Consider the following 15,172-nt stretch of genomic DNA (forward strand, 5'->3'; position numbering starts at 1 on the left):
GCATTGAAATGCCGGATCCGTCTTTCTGGTGTCATCCGGCAAAACGGATCCGGCATTTATTTCTTTCACCTTTATTTCAGTCTGCGCATGCGCAGACCGGAAGGATGGATCCGGCATTCCGGTATTCTGAATGCCGGATCTGGCACTAATAGATTCCTATGGGAAAAAACGCCGGATCCAGCATTCAGGCAAGTCTTCAGTTCTTTTCGCCGGAGATAAAACCGTAGCATGCTACGGTTTTCTCTTTTGCCTGATCAGTCAAAATGACTGAACTGAGAACATCCTGATGCATCCTGAACGGATTACCCTCCATTCAGAATGCATGGGGATATGCCTGATCAGTTCTTTTCCGGTATAGAGCCCCTGTGACGGAACTCTATGCCGGAAAAGAAAAACGCAAGTGTGAAAGTACCCTGAATAGAATACATCATACAGTTTGCAAGACACTATTGCCTATCTGGTAATATTTAGCCATCCATAATCTGGGACCCACTGCTTATCCGGGCACAGCACTGCCAGCCATCAATACCTTCACTGACACATAGTAACCATACTATTGAAATATTAATTATTTTATAGGAACCTACAAGTACTGTTGATTATCCTACACAGTCACCTATGTATGGATTTCCTATGATGAACCAAAAAGAAAAATACGATTTGTTGGGCTTTGAGCCTATACGGTGGTTGAGGGATTGTAGGTAATTTTGGTTGGGGTTGTAGATAATTCTGTACATTATACCATTGCATGAAAACATAAATTACTAATATATTATTATACATATATTTCCCAAAAAGTTTGCAACATATAGTAAAAAAATTCCTGGATAGATGTAACGTTTTCAGACATACAGTACATACATTGCTGGAAATAAGTACTGATTTTCTACACCAAGACAGTCAACGGCATTCGGAATGCCAACTGTAACCCTTATTTCTTTGATAACTGGTCTAAAAAATAAAAGTGGCGGGTGCTCATTGACTTTATAACCAGCCGCCATTAGGACACATCAAGATTAATCTATCCTCATGTACAATTATTACAATGAATGCAAAGGCATCTGCAAAGGCAACTGATAAACATTGTTGGCTTCAAGGATATACGAAGCTTGAAATCTTTTGGAATAAATCTTCCCCTAATTTTTTTTGTTTTTGTTATTTTTACTTATTTTCCTATTATGATATTGTGCAGTTCAGCTAGTTATCTAAGACTGTAAAACCTACTACCGCCATTTTTCCACATTTCCTATGTAATCAGAGGAGGAGTTGTCCATCTCCATTTTATGGTTAGCATGTTTGGCCCGTAAGATTTTACGTTGCTCCTGGCGTTTCCGCCGAGCTTCCTGGTGTTCTTTCTGTCTCATAAATTGGTATCTTTGTAAGAAAAGGTCTTTTGCATATTCATATAATTCCATATCTAGAAAATTCAAGGTCTCTATGCGCTTTTGCGTCTGATCGTCTATTTCGACGCTTGAAGCTCTCGTGCTGTTGAACTGAGTGAAAGGAGAAATAAAGTTCATGTTGAAGGTCTTTTCAAAGAGGTACTGTGTCTTCCTCTGGAACTCTGTAAGACCAAAGAAAGCCATACGCTTAAGGTTTTCCTTGGCGCTGTCAAGAAGAACCTTGTTCCGTTGATCCTCATGCATGACAGATAGGTTATAGCATCCCACCAAACTCAGATCAGACAACATGCGAACTTGTCTGTTATTGGCCAAGTTGTAAGGGCAATCCATGAACTCCTTCAGGGAGCAGCCTGACCAGTCGTCACCAGTATAACAGCTGGGCAGCTCATCAGAGGTCGGGGATCTTCCATCACATACATGTAGAGAAGCCTTCCAAGTAGCTCCTCTCTGGACATGTCTCCACTCACTTAGGTACCGGGAAACAGGATCGCGCAGGATAGTTATGTAGTAAAAGTTCCTGAAAAACATAACGGAAAATATAAAGTTTTACAGAAAAGTAGTAGGGCCAGCAATACCCAGCAATAATGAAACCTGGAAATTAAACAGATATTTAAGGCGCAGGTTGTACAACTACATTAAATAGAAATTCTGGTTACTAGATAGGTGATAACTGTTAGGTTGGTGGAGGTCTGACCACTGGGGTCATGTGTTGAATGGAGCAATGATCAAGCATGTGCAACAGGACTTCCGGATATAGTGGAGTGCTGAACTTGTCTTTTCCATAGAGATGAATGCGACCAACAGCTCCTTCAAAACATGAAATGGGACTCTTGATCTCATGATCAGTGGAGGTACCTTTGGTCGGATCCCCATCAATCTAATATTTTTCCCTTACTCAATGCACAGGGGATAACACGTTCTACCCCTTTAAATAATCTGATTATTGAAAGTTAGCCAGTTATGATTCATGAGCTCCACTGACTCTGAACCTGTTCCCACCTATTCATATAAAGGTGGCCCCAGTGGTGTTGCTAGTACCTGGTACCAGAAACATGTGCCCTGGGACTTTTGCTGGGCCTCTTGGTGACCCGGTGAGCACAAAAATCATTTGCATCTGTATCCCCCAGGCCAGGGGTCTAACAATGCCCCCCGGGTGTCGCCAGCACTTTACAAGATGGACTTACAGGTTCAGATGTTTTGACTGTGGCCAGAGTAGAAATTCCCTAGAAATAACAGAACGTACTTTTTATGTAGCTCAGGTTTGGCCATCATTCATGTGATCATTTTATATGCCTATATATATATATATTATATACATACTGTATATTATATCAGGATTGATTCAAACAATTAGGTCTTATAATTAATTATTTTTTCATTTTGGAAAAAATGATCATGGTGAAAGTAATTTTTTTCACCTATTTTTTGCGAGACATATTTCAAAGTGTAACGGCCACTCTTTTCTTATTTTTGTTATCTGCAGGGCAGTGATACTGACAATTTTTGTAATATACTTTAATTACTGAAATCGTACATTTCTATTAGAAAAACAGCTCTAAAGTTGTCCATTTTGAGACTTAGCCAGTGTTGAGCAAGTCTCCACAGTTATGTAAACAGAAGACAAAGAAGCGTTTTTTCTAATAGAAATGTACGATTTCAGTAATTAAAGTATATTACAAAAATGGTCAGTGTCACTGCCCCTATACATTACAAAAATAAAAAAAGAATGACAGTTACACTTTAATTACAGCACACTGACGCACTTTGGTAGCAGTTTTGGGCAGAGCAGAATGGAGCAGCAATGAGCTGCACCCGTATCATACTATGGCACAAAGAAGTGAATATGTGCAGATTTTGTAGTGATAGGCAAGATGATGCCATCTAAAAATGACCTGTCAACAGTTGAGTTTCCATAAGGCTCTGTTCACACCTAGTTTATAACAGAAGCCATTTGTGAGAGATCCATTTTTCAATAGATCCAAATGGGCACTGACAGATCCCATTGGCTTCAATGGAGTCCTATTTTCTTGCTGTCGAGACTGTGATATATTTTTTTAGAATGTTTGAAATGTGAACAAAGCCTTAGACCTTTTTCACAACGTGCTTCTTCTTGCAAGCCTAATAATCTCATCTCTCACTATAGGAAGCTAAGCAGAAGGCACTCTTGTGTTTCATAATGATTATACTGTGGTATCCAGAAACCACATTTTCCTGTTCCTATCCTGGAAGCACTTACTTATAATCAGCGTGTTTATACATGACCATAACAATAATTAGCTTTATTAGAATTTATGTCCACCCTGCCAAAATACCCTTTGGCATAATCCAGCATACATCTACGCCTATACCGCAGCCAGAGCAATGAATAATTAAAAGTGACAGCACAAATAGACAAGGTGGCTAAACGGCACAGTATTCATGTCTCATAATCTATTTTTATAGATTGCTAGACTGACGTGATTTAAAAGCAAATTAAAATTCATGGCCTTATTTTCAGAGCTTATTACAGATGCAGGTAGCAGCGGATTTTAATAATCAGTGTAATATAGCTATCTGCGGAACATACAGAGAAAATCTATTTTTTTTAAAGAAAAATGTAATAAAGTGACTCAAGTTTAATTATGTTAATGCCCCGTATATTACAGCGCGTGTTGTCTGAAGTGAATTTAATCTAACAAAGGGAGGTAATTGGGTTTTAAAAGAAGGGAACATTGAAGAACGCACTTCACATTTCTGACCACTAGATGTCCCCAGTCAACCCTGAATTCATTTTTAATTTTCTATCCCTTCACCTATGCAGCACAATATTGAGTGGTTCTTTGTGCACAATAAGCACATTCAGTTTTTATTAGAAATGCTAGATAGGTTTAGCAAGATATAACTGGAACACCACACCGTGCAACTTCTAACAGCATTAGTGAGATTCCTTGCATCATTAATCTTTAACAATGCCACCCCAGCCCAAAGTATCCAACCTCCACATGCCATAAAAAAGCATTATCTATTGAAAGGGCTACCAAGGAGGTATAAATCTTTTAACTGCGACATCCCTTTGTACAATCTTAATTGCGGCATCATCAAACCAAGAGAGGTTCCATGCCAAATGGTTATCTGATGCTTTTATTAGCATTTATGGACATTTAGCTGCACCGACCAATATGACATTTACATCCCCCTGCACTAAATTATTCTGTAATGTGCATGTTTAAAAGGAAAACACTACACGCAAATCAAAATTAAATAAGTGTACACAGTAAATTTTAACATCACTAGAGCAATTCATGCGGCCTTTTTGTTGCGTCAACTGGCAAACACGTAGTTAAAGTAGAAACGCAATGGTCTTCATTGTAATGCGGCAGTATTAAACCTTTCACGATCCTTGTACATAAGTTATAAGCAGGTCATCACAGGCCAGCATTACGGTATTATGTCGTATTTTTTCACATTATGAAGTTTTATTGTGTTCTTCATATATGCAGTAGATGGCGCCATATTTGTCCTGCAATAGTTTAATGGAGGCCTGAATATAGCGCTCTGTGCTCTACTATAATACAGCTTCAGACTAGTTTACAAGGGTTTAATGGTAATCTATGTTGACCATAAAACCAACGTGTGTATTATGTGGTTAGTTAGGGGTTCACGACCAATAATGCAGGGGCGTATCTAAAGGCTCATGGGCCCTGGTGCAGGCGTTCAGCTTGGGCCCCGTTCCATCAGAACTTTTGGCCAGGGGTAGGGAAGCACATAGCCTGCGGCAAAAATTTAAATGGCGCCCCCCCTCCCCATTCTAAATTCTTGCCCTAACCCCTTTCCTCCAGCCAGAGGTGTAGCTTCACCAGCATGCACTTTCTATAATACCGGTGTCTTCTTATGCGGCACAAGGGTCTTTGGGCCCCTTCAGGCTCTTGGGCCCGGTAGCGACTGCTACCTCTGCACCCCCTATAGCTACTCCCCTGAGGCCAGGGTAGAAAGATCACTATCCGTCTACTCCTGCCATATAAACTATAGACAAATGTCTGGGTAAGAGCCTATTCACATGACCGTGCACTATTTTCCATCTACAAAAATGGACAACTCCTTGTACAGTCCGTTTTTCTCACCTCGTCAGTAGAAATGGCTGATCCGCAAAAACAGACCAGAATAGGACATGCAGTGAGCTTCTAGGACAGGCACATAGATGTGAACTGCCCCATTGATTTGTATGGGTCCATGTGCTTTTACAAATGGAAGAAAAATATGCTCTTATTTATTGAATATATTTATTTATTTATGTATAATACTACGGTACATTTATTCCAAATATGTTACTTCACTAGTAAATTCGCCTATTTTGAAATGTACAAGGAAATCCAGAAATGACCTCTTGGTCTCCTAGAAGAGCAGGCAAGTCTCCTAGGGCCCCATCCTAATTAAATACCTCTCCTCGTCCCTACGGTCCTCTAATCTCCCGGGTACCACCGCAGACAATATCCTGATACCTGCAAATAACTTAAATGGGGGGCATACCCGATATAAATGGGCATGAGAAGTCTGTAATTATTGTGGGCTTTTTTATAATCTGTTTTTATTTTCTGATTGCAGATTTATTCTGTTTTCTGAACATGATTATGGGGGCGGCCATCTTGCCTGAGCTGTGCTTAACAACATTTAGAAAATTGCTTTATGGCAACCACATGGTCCATAGACAAAATGGTCAGGAGATGACCTCATTCACTTCTATGGGAGAGTTTTCTAGGCATGTTCTGTGCAGAGATCATTGTACAAGGAAAGAAGAGATAAGATATTGTGAATGGTGGAGCCTGCCTTATCTATACACAGAGGTGATATCATTACAGGCAGGAATAGAATGACAGAAAAGCAGATAACTGCAGTAAAGGGGTCTGTATAGACCAAGAAGTGGCGCCAATTATTAGGCTTAATAGCCAGTGCAAAAACTGCAGGGTTTTATAGTTTTAGTTTAAATATAGATATTAACACACAAGATTAAAAACAACATCAAAAATTCTTTCAAAACATGTTAAACATAAAAACGTGATTGAAAGAATAGGTCATTTTCTGATGACACATTCCCTTTAAATGGGGAGCATACCCTATATCAGTGATGGCGAACCTATGGCACCGGTGCCAGAGGTGGCACTCAGAGCCCTCTCTGTGGGCACCCACACCCTGGAAAAAGTCTATGGTGTACCAATATACCTTAGACTTCTCCTGTCAGTTATCAGCGCAGGGCGCACCATGAACATCACAGGCAGCACATGGAATGTAGGCAGGCTATTGAAGATAAATGATAAAGTACATGTAAGATATTCTATATTGGACTGTAGTATTCAAGGTAAATTGCTGTGTTGGCACTTTGCGATAAATAAGTAGGTTTATGTTGCAGTTTGGGCACTTGGTCTGTAAAAGGTTCGCCATCACTGCTCTATATAAATGGACATGAAGAGTCTGTAATTATTTTGGGCTGTGATGACATGGGGCGTGCAAACACCTTAAAGGGTGTGTCCCGGTTCAGAGCTGAACCCGGACATACCCTTATTTATACCCAGGCAGCCCCCCTGATGTTGGCATCTCATGCTCTGATGCGCTCCCTTGCCCTGCGCTAAATTGCGCAGGGCACGGGCTCTTTTGTTTTCAATAACACACTGCAGGTCAAAAACTTCCGCCCGGCAGTGTGTTCGGTGACATCACCGGCTCTGATGGGCGGGCTTTAGCGCTGCCCTAGCCATTTTACTGGCTAGGGCAGCGCTAAATCCCGCCTATCAGTGCCAGTGACGTCACCGGGCTTCGTGGCAGCCCCGGTACGTCACCGGATCTCCAAAAAATGCCTTTGCCCTGTGCAATTTAGCGCAGGGCAAAGGAGGGCATTGGAGCATGAACTGCTCCGATGCTCATGTCAGGGGGGCTGCCGGGGTGAAAATGGAGGGATGTCCGGGTTCAGCTCTGAACCCGGACAACCCCTTTAAGTGGGGAGCATACCCTATATAAAGGCGTGTAAATATATTTTAGGCTGTGATGAGGTGGGTTGAGCACACACCCCTAGATGGAGAGCATATCCTACATAAATGGGCATGAAGAACGTGAAATGTCCTTAGGTTGCTACAGCGTTGCTTCCTTTATAGTCAGCGGGTGCAGCACTGTAATAACGAGCATCCTCCACTTGGATGATGGAGTTGTAGTTCCGGTGGGGTAGGGGGTGTCAGACCCCTGCTGATGAGCAGAGGATAGGTCATCACTCAGTAAAGGCTGGACAGCCCCTTTAGTGCTTGATGGTTAGGCTCTTCTGAAGTATGCTCTAGCTAATGTCATTCAGCAGATATCCCACGGGAATATAGCGGCGCGAGCAGAATCATCGTCTAAGCAGCAGTTTACCATGTATTATAACACCCACAAGTTCTTAATAACATCATGCATTATATTAGATCACGACTAGGTTTCTCCAGGAAAAAAACTATTGTTCTACCTCATGTAATCTAGACCCTATTAGCTCCACTGTAATTGCAGAAAATAATACTAATAATTCTCAACCTGTTGTGTCTGAAACCCCAGAGAATGGCTGCATTCTGCAATAATACTGATTTGTTACTGCTCAAATCCCATCCGTCTTCCTAAAATCCCCACTAGATGTCACATCACTGCTGTGAATCAAGTACAAATGAACCCATTATATTAATTTTTAGCAATATAATGTTTGCTCGGGAACCTTCCCAGCACTGCCTCGCACGGGGCATGATCCATTAACCTACGGCACAAACACATTATGGTGAGGGCACTGAGAGCGTGGAGTTCTTTACTATAGAGGATGACGTATTACTCATTTTTAGTCCATTTTGATGTGTGCCCATGTATACAGCATGGAATAAATCATAGGAATTACATAGAGGAAGAAGAAGAATATTTCCTTCTATGGAGGCCTACAAAAGGTCTGTAGGAAATCTATAGCCAAGAAGTTCATGAGAAATCTCAGAGGAAAGTCTCAGAGGCCATAAGTAAGAACCTTCTCAGTATGTTATTATATGTCGAAAACTGAATACGTGTCTTCATTGCGATTTGTGTAAGGCTACTTTCACACTAGCGTTTAAGTTTTCCGGTATTGAGTTCCGTCATAGGGGCTCAATACCAGAAAAAAACACTTCAGTTTTGTCCCCATTCATTGTCAATAGGGACAAAACTGAACAGAACGGAGTGCTCCAAAATACATTCCGTTCCGTTTAGTTGTGTTCCCATACCGGAGAGCAAACCGCAACATATTGTAGTTTTCTTTCCGTCCTGGGATGCGGAGCAAGATGGAGCCGGCATGACCCCCAATGCAAGTCAATGGGGACGGATCCGTTTTCTCTGCCACAATAGAAAACGGATCCGTCCCCCTATTGACTTTCAAAGGAGTTCATGACGGATCCGTCTTTGCTATGTTAAAGATAATACAACCGCATCCGTTCTGAACGGATGCAGATGGTTGTATTATCAGTAACGGAAGCGTTTTTGCTGAACCCTGCCGGATCCAGCGAAAACGTTAGTGTGAAAGTAGCCTTAGGGAAAAAATACACTTGATAATATAAAGACATTCCAGATTCTTCAGAACAAGAGACAGTTGCCAGCAGTCCCAAATTCGAAGGGGCTGTCCCTGATTTTCAGAGACAGACCATGTAAACTCGAGATGTTCCAAGATGAAAACAGGTGGGGCTTATATAAACCCCACCCATCAATAGGTGACCCCAAGTAGTCTGGGAGTGTTCCCTGGGGTGGAGCCTATTTGTCCTGTATTTACCAACTGTAATGTAGGTAAGTATGAGATAAGGGACCTAAGGAACTTAGAATTCAGGCTTAGGGTACTTTCACACTAGCGTTAGAAGAATCCGTTGCCGGAACTGCCTGACAGATCAGGAAATCCGTATGCAAACCTATATCATTTGTTTGCGGATCCGTCTGACAAATGCATTGCAATACCGGATATATCTCTCCGGCGTCATCCGGAAAAAAAGATCCAGTATTTATCTTTTTCACATATTTAAAGGTCTGCGCATGCGTAGACCGGGAAACCAGATCGGTTTTCCAGAACACTTTGGCATTAATATATTTCAATGGAAATGAATGCCAGATCTGGCAAGTGTTCCGGCATTTTGGCCGGAGAAAATACGGCAACATGCTGCGGTATTTTCTCCGGCTAAATACTATACAAGGGACTGAACTGAAGACATCCTGATGCATACTGAACGGATTGCTTTCCATTCAGAATGCATTAGGACAAAACTGAAGCGTTTTTTTCCATTATTGAGCCCCTATGACGGAACTCAATACCGTAAAACTTTACCGCTAGTGTGAAAGTAGCCTTAGAATTGGCTTCAGGATACAATATTTTCAACATACAAGCCTCACACTAAGATCCAACCATTTAACATGGCCATTTCTCTGGTAAAACACCCATATTGGCTGTCTAGTAGCTCCTCTTTACAGTACAGTGCGGTACTACGTGTTCTATACTGCCCTCTGTCTGTGCTAGGATGAGGTGCTCCTTTGGATGTCAAATGAAGAGAGCTCCATTTAATTTTTCTGGTTTAGGCCTCTTTCACACCCGTCGCCGTATTGCGGACCACATTTGCGGATCCGCAATACACGGGCGCCGTTCTGTGGGCATTCTGCATCACGGATGAGGACTCATTCACTTCAATGGGTCCGCAAATCCGGAGATGCGGAATGGTGCGGAACGGAATCACGGAACGGAACCCTATGTAAGCACTACGGAGTGCTTCCGCGGGGTTTCGTCCCGTACTTCTGTTCCGCAAAAAGATAGAACATGTCCTATCTTTTTGCAGAACGGCCGAATCGCGGACCCATTCAAGTGAATGGGTCAGTGATCCGCTGCGGCTGCCCCACGGACTGTGCACGACCACGGGGCACACACGCCTATGTGAAAGAGGCCTTACTGTTTGCTATACAGGACCCTGTAGAAGCTCCTATCCTCATCATAGAAAGTGATTTGCAGCTTCCAGTATGCTTTATCTGTAGTAGTCATCTTCTTATTTTTCTTAAATCTTCATTATCTCTTATGTGGGGATGATGTTTGGGATTGCCATAGAGTTATGGACTATGGTTTCAACTTACAATGGTCCTCTCGGAACCAATCCATATTGTAACCTGAGGGACCACTGTATGTGAAAATGGGTTTGAGGACAAGTCAATTTTAAATCCCTGTACAAATCATCTGCTGCCATCACAGATAATAAAGGGTCATAATCGTATCAGTTTGCTAAGACTTTAGCTATAATGTGTGTGTTTATGAGGTCAGAGATAAGTCTTCACATGAGCCATCAGCTAACGGGACTCAGAAGTGGTAGTCTGCATACATACTGATTTGTAACCCCTGTATCTCAAAAACTGCTGAACATTTTCAATGAAAGCCAATTGAAAAAGTATTTTTTAGCCCACATTGAGTAAAATAAAAAAACTGCCCTTTAAGGTGTTATTACACTGCTCGATGTATGGGCAGTGCAAGCAGTGATGGATGATAAAACAACCAAAGGCGCTGGTTTGCACCGGCCTGATTACACTGGCTGACGCACACGTAATGTGGGAGGAACAATGACACAGGGATGTGCTGCCGATAACCAGGCATCTCCCACCCCCGATGGCTGATAAGTGGGGGTACCCGATGTCAGACCCCCACGAATCAGCTGTTTCAGGCAGCCTTTAGCGCTGGTAATTATTTCGTGGATGAAGCCAGGAACAGAAAGGCTCTATCCACTGTGTAGTCACCATGCCGGGGTACTACAGCGCAGCTCCTAGTCCACAGTACGCTAACAGCGGAAACCCCCACTGATCTAATATTGATAACCCCTTTAATATTACTGGTGTATACATGTTAGGGTCACCATTGACATTCATCAGTTACAATCATCTCCTGTCTTCCAGTCCTAGCTTTCTGTCTATATGGCTTCTATATATCTGTTGATATGCAGATCTATGAACAAGCAGATGTTTATTGAAAAGGACAGGAGAGAATATATCTGTTCTCTAAAATAAAAAATGGGTCACGTTACCAATATTGGCCCGGGGTGACATAATCCCTTTAACAACTGATCTTCTGTAAAACAACATTGAGTGCCTTGGACTATGGATATTTTAACCTGAAATAGCGAAGTGGAATCCAAGTGCACTCAGTGCAGAACAACAGAGCCCTCGACTGATATTTACTTACAACCTCACGGAATATAACCAGCGGTTGTATTTCAGGAATCAATAAGGGGTGTTTCTGTGTAGAGGGAAGCATCACTTACTGTACTCCGACAAATGAAAAGTCCAACTAAACAGACGATTCACAACCACCGGCGGTGATAAACAGTAATGTCATGTATTTAACGGGTATCACCATCTACTGCAGTGCCTGCTGGGAAAAATCTCAAATTCACACTAAAGCCTCATTCTCCACGGACAGCACACGTCCCCATTCATTTAATGTGTGTATTCAGACATCAGTGTTTTAGCACGGTCCGTAGGTCCGTGTTTTTAGCACTGATGCATGCTCTATTTGGTCCGTGTTCACGAATCCATTTGTTCACAAATCTGTTCACGAATCTATTTTGTCCGTGTTCACGAATCCATTATAGTCTATGGGTCCGTGAAAACCACGGATGCAACACGGGTGCTATCTGTGTTGCATCCGTGTTTCATGGATAAATTAAGAAGAGATGCTTTTAAAATTATTTTTCAGCTGTTCAGTGTCAGTGAAAGATGGATGCAACACGGACAGCAAAAAATGGACACACGGACCCAACACGGATCCTTCACGGATGCATCACTGACCGCCTGCTCACGGATTTGAGCACGGACATGGATGTGTGAATGAGGCTTAAGGCTGAGGATTTATATGAACCAAAATGACCTACTGTACATCATATACCAGGATTGGAGCCAAAGGACTAGAAAACAACTGAACCTCAATTGTACAAATTATAGATGGGAGCTCAAGTCATGCTTTGAAAAAAAAAAAAAACTATATAAAAAGACACATAGGCATGCTTTTCTCAATATATGACATGAAATCCGAATAAACCTTTCCTGTTTTTGGTCAATTAGGATTACCATAATTATTATTATTTGCCAAATGCCAGAATAATGAGAGAGAGAGAATGTTTGAAGGTATTTTTATTACTTTCTGCAATGTCAAAAGTTTACATACACTAAGATTACTATGCCTTTAAACAATTCTGGACTGTCCATACGATGATGTCATGTGTTTGGAAGCTTCTTTTAGGTTTGTTGCCAACATCTGAGTTAATTAGAGACACACCTGTGGATGTATTTAAATGCACACCTGAAACACACTGCTTCTTTGTGTAGCATCAAGGGAAAGTCTAAAGAAGTCAGCCAAGATATCAGGAAGAGAATTGTGGACTTGCACAAGACTGGCTCAACCTTGGGTGCAATTTACTTGAAGGTGCCTCATTCATCTGTACAAACAATTATACACAAGTAAAAACAAGATGGGAAAGTCCAGCCATCAGGAAGGAGACGGGTTCTGTGTCCCAGAGATGAACATGCTTTGGTCCGACATGTGCATATCAACCCAAGAACAAAAGCAAAAGACCTTGTGAAGCTGATGGCAGAAGCTGGTAAGATTGTGTCAATATCCACAGTGAAACAAGTACTGTATCAACATGGGCTGAAAGACCCCTCTGCCAGGAAGAAGCTATTACTCCAAAAGAAACAAAAAAAAAAACTGATTAATGTTTGCAAATGCACACAGGAACAAAGACCTACATTTTTGGAGACCTGTCCTGTGGTCTGACGAAACTAAAATTGAACGTTTTGGCCATAATGACCATCGTTACGTTTGGAGGAAAAAGGGAGAAGCTTGGAAGCCTAAGAACACCATCCCAACTGTGAAACACGTGGGTGGCAGCATCATGTTTTGAGGTTGTTTTTCTGCAGGAGGGAATGGTGCACTTCACAAAATATATGGCATCATGAGGAAAGAAGACTATGTGGAAACACTGAAGCAACATCTCAAGACATCAGCCAGGAAGTTAAAGCTTGGGTGGAAATGGGTCTTCCAAATGGACAATGACCCGAGGCATACTGCCAAACTGGTTACAAAGTGGCTTAAGGATAACAAAGTCAATGTTTTGTAGTCGCCATCACAAAGCCCTGATCTCAATCCTATTGAAAATTTATAGGCAAAGCTGAAAAGGCAGGTGTGAGCAAGGGGACCAACAAACAAGGCTCAGTTACACCAGTTTTGTCAGGAGGAATGGGCCCAAATTCCAACCAACTATTGTGAGAAGCTTGTGGAAGGATATCCAAAACGTTTGACCCAAGTCATACAGTTTAAGGGCAATGGTACCAAATATTAATGAAATGTATGTCAACTTTTGACTTTTCAGAAAGTAATACAAATGACTTAAAACATTCTTTCTCTCATTATTCTGGCATTTGGCAAATAATAATAATTATCGTGATCCTAACTGACCAAAAACAGGAAAGGTTTATTCTGATTTCATGTCAGATATTAAGAAAGGCATGCCTATGTGTCTTTTTATATAGTGTGTGTAAACTTCTGGTTTCAACTGTATGTACAGCTTGAAGTGAATGAATGAGGATCTACAGCCTGCTGGAAGTTAGTGAAGATACCACTTTTCTCTAATAAACAATATGTATATCGCACTTAAAACGGATTTACGAAAAATAAACTGTAATAATAAGTCGGCTTGTATATTAATAAGAATAACGTATAGGAGTAATGTAAATAAATTTCATTCTGGGCTCCTCTGCTTTTCTGTATAAAAGGGGTTTCAAAAGGCACACTTTTTTCCAGCTCACCTTGTATCTGGCCTTTCTGCCCGTATTCAGGAACCTTTGGGTGAGTCCCCAGGTACGGTAAAGTAGAAAATAGTAGAAAAACGGCTTCAAAAAATAATTTTCGTCCTCTTACGATTAAGGAGTAGGACGCATTGTCTGAAACGCGTAAACGAGCACTGCATATGAAGTGACTGTATCTGCTGTTGAAAATTATGAAATAAAAGAGAAGTTTTTAAGAGGACGAAAATTGCTTTCTGGAGCCGTTTTTCTATTATTTTCTATAAAAGGGGTTGTCTGGGCTTTACTATGTGATGGCCTACCCTTGGGATGGTGCAGTGTAGTTGCAGCGCTGATCAGCAAGGTTGCAGGGTGTCAGACTCTTGCCAATGAGCTAGTGATGGCCTATCCTGAGGACAGGCCACCACTTAAAGGGAGTCTGTCATCAGCATTTCACTTTTTTAACCCTTCCCATAGCTCTCTAGCATGCTTACAGTTAATAAAAACGTTACCTCTAGCATCAATCCTGGACTTATAAAACCGTCAAAAATGATCTTTGTAACATATGCAAATGAGGGATCGCAAGTGCTCAGGGGCGGCGTTACCCTCGTAGGTGCCCTGCTAGCTCAGCCTTTTCTTCGCTTCCCCCCGCCCCTTCCTTCCCTCCGCCCGCCCATCCTTTCCCTCTGACCGCCTATCTACTAACTTGTTATTCCGCCAAGATCCCGCGCCTGCGCACTCAGTCCGTCGGCCGGCGCATGCGCACTGCGATGCCCATTCCTTGTATGGCATCACAGTAACTATTGCACATGCGCCGGCTAACGACGCAAAAAACACAACAAAGGAGGCGGTTCATCGGCGCATGCGCATTAATTACTGTGATGCCGTACAAGCAATGGGCATCCCAGTGCGCATGCGCCGGCCGACGGACTGAGTGAGCAGGCGCGGGATCTCGGCGGAATAACAAGTTAGTAGATAGG

General features: G+C 42.0%; 1 protein-coding gene across 1 annotated transcript in view; it reads right to left on the reverse strand.

Annotated features, from left to right (window-relative positions):
* Positions 1 to 327: 327 nt before the first annotated feature.
* HS6ST2 (heparan sulfate 6-O-sulfotransferase 2) overlaps positions 328 to 15,172 on the reverse strand; it is a 370,860-nt gene continuing 356,015 nt past the window's right edge. The window contains exon 2 of the mRNA XM_044306120.1: positions 328 to 1,920. Within this exon, the coding sequence (XP_044162055.1) occupies positions 1,224 to 1,920 (697 nt within the window). The 3' untranslated portion in view covers positions 328 to 1,223. The remainder of the gene's footprint in view (positions 1,921 to 15,172) is intronic.

This window comes from Bufo gargarizans, chromosome 9 (assembly GCF_014858855.1).
Source record: "Bufo gargarizans isolate SCDJY-AF-19 chromosome 9, ASM1485885v1, whole genome shotgun sequence".
Lineage (NCBI taxonomy): Eukaryota > Metazoa > Chordata > Amphibia > Anura > Bufonidae > Bufo > Bufo gargarizans.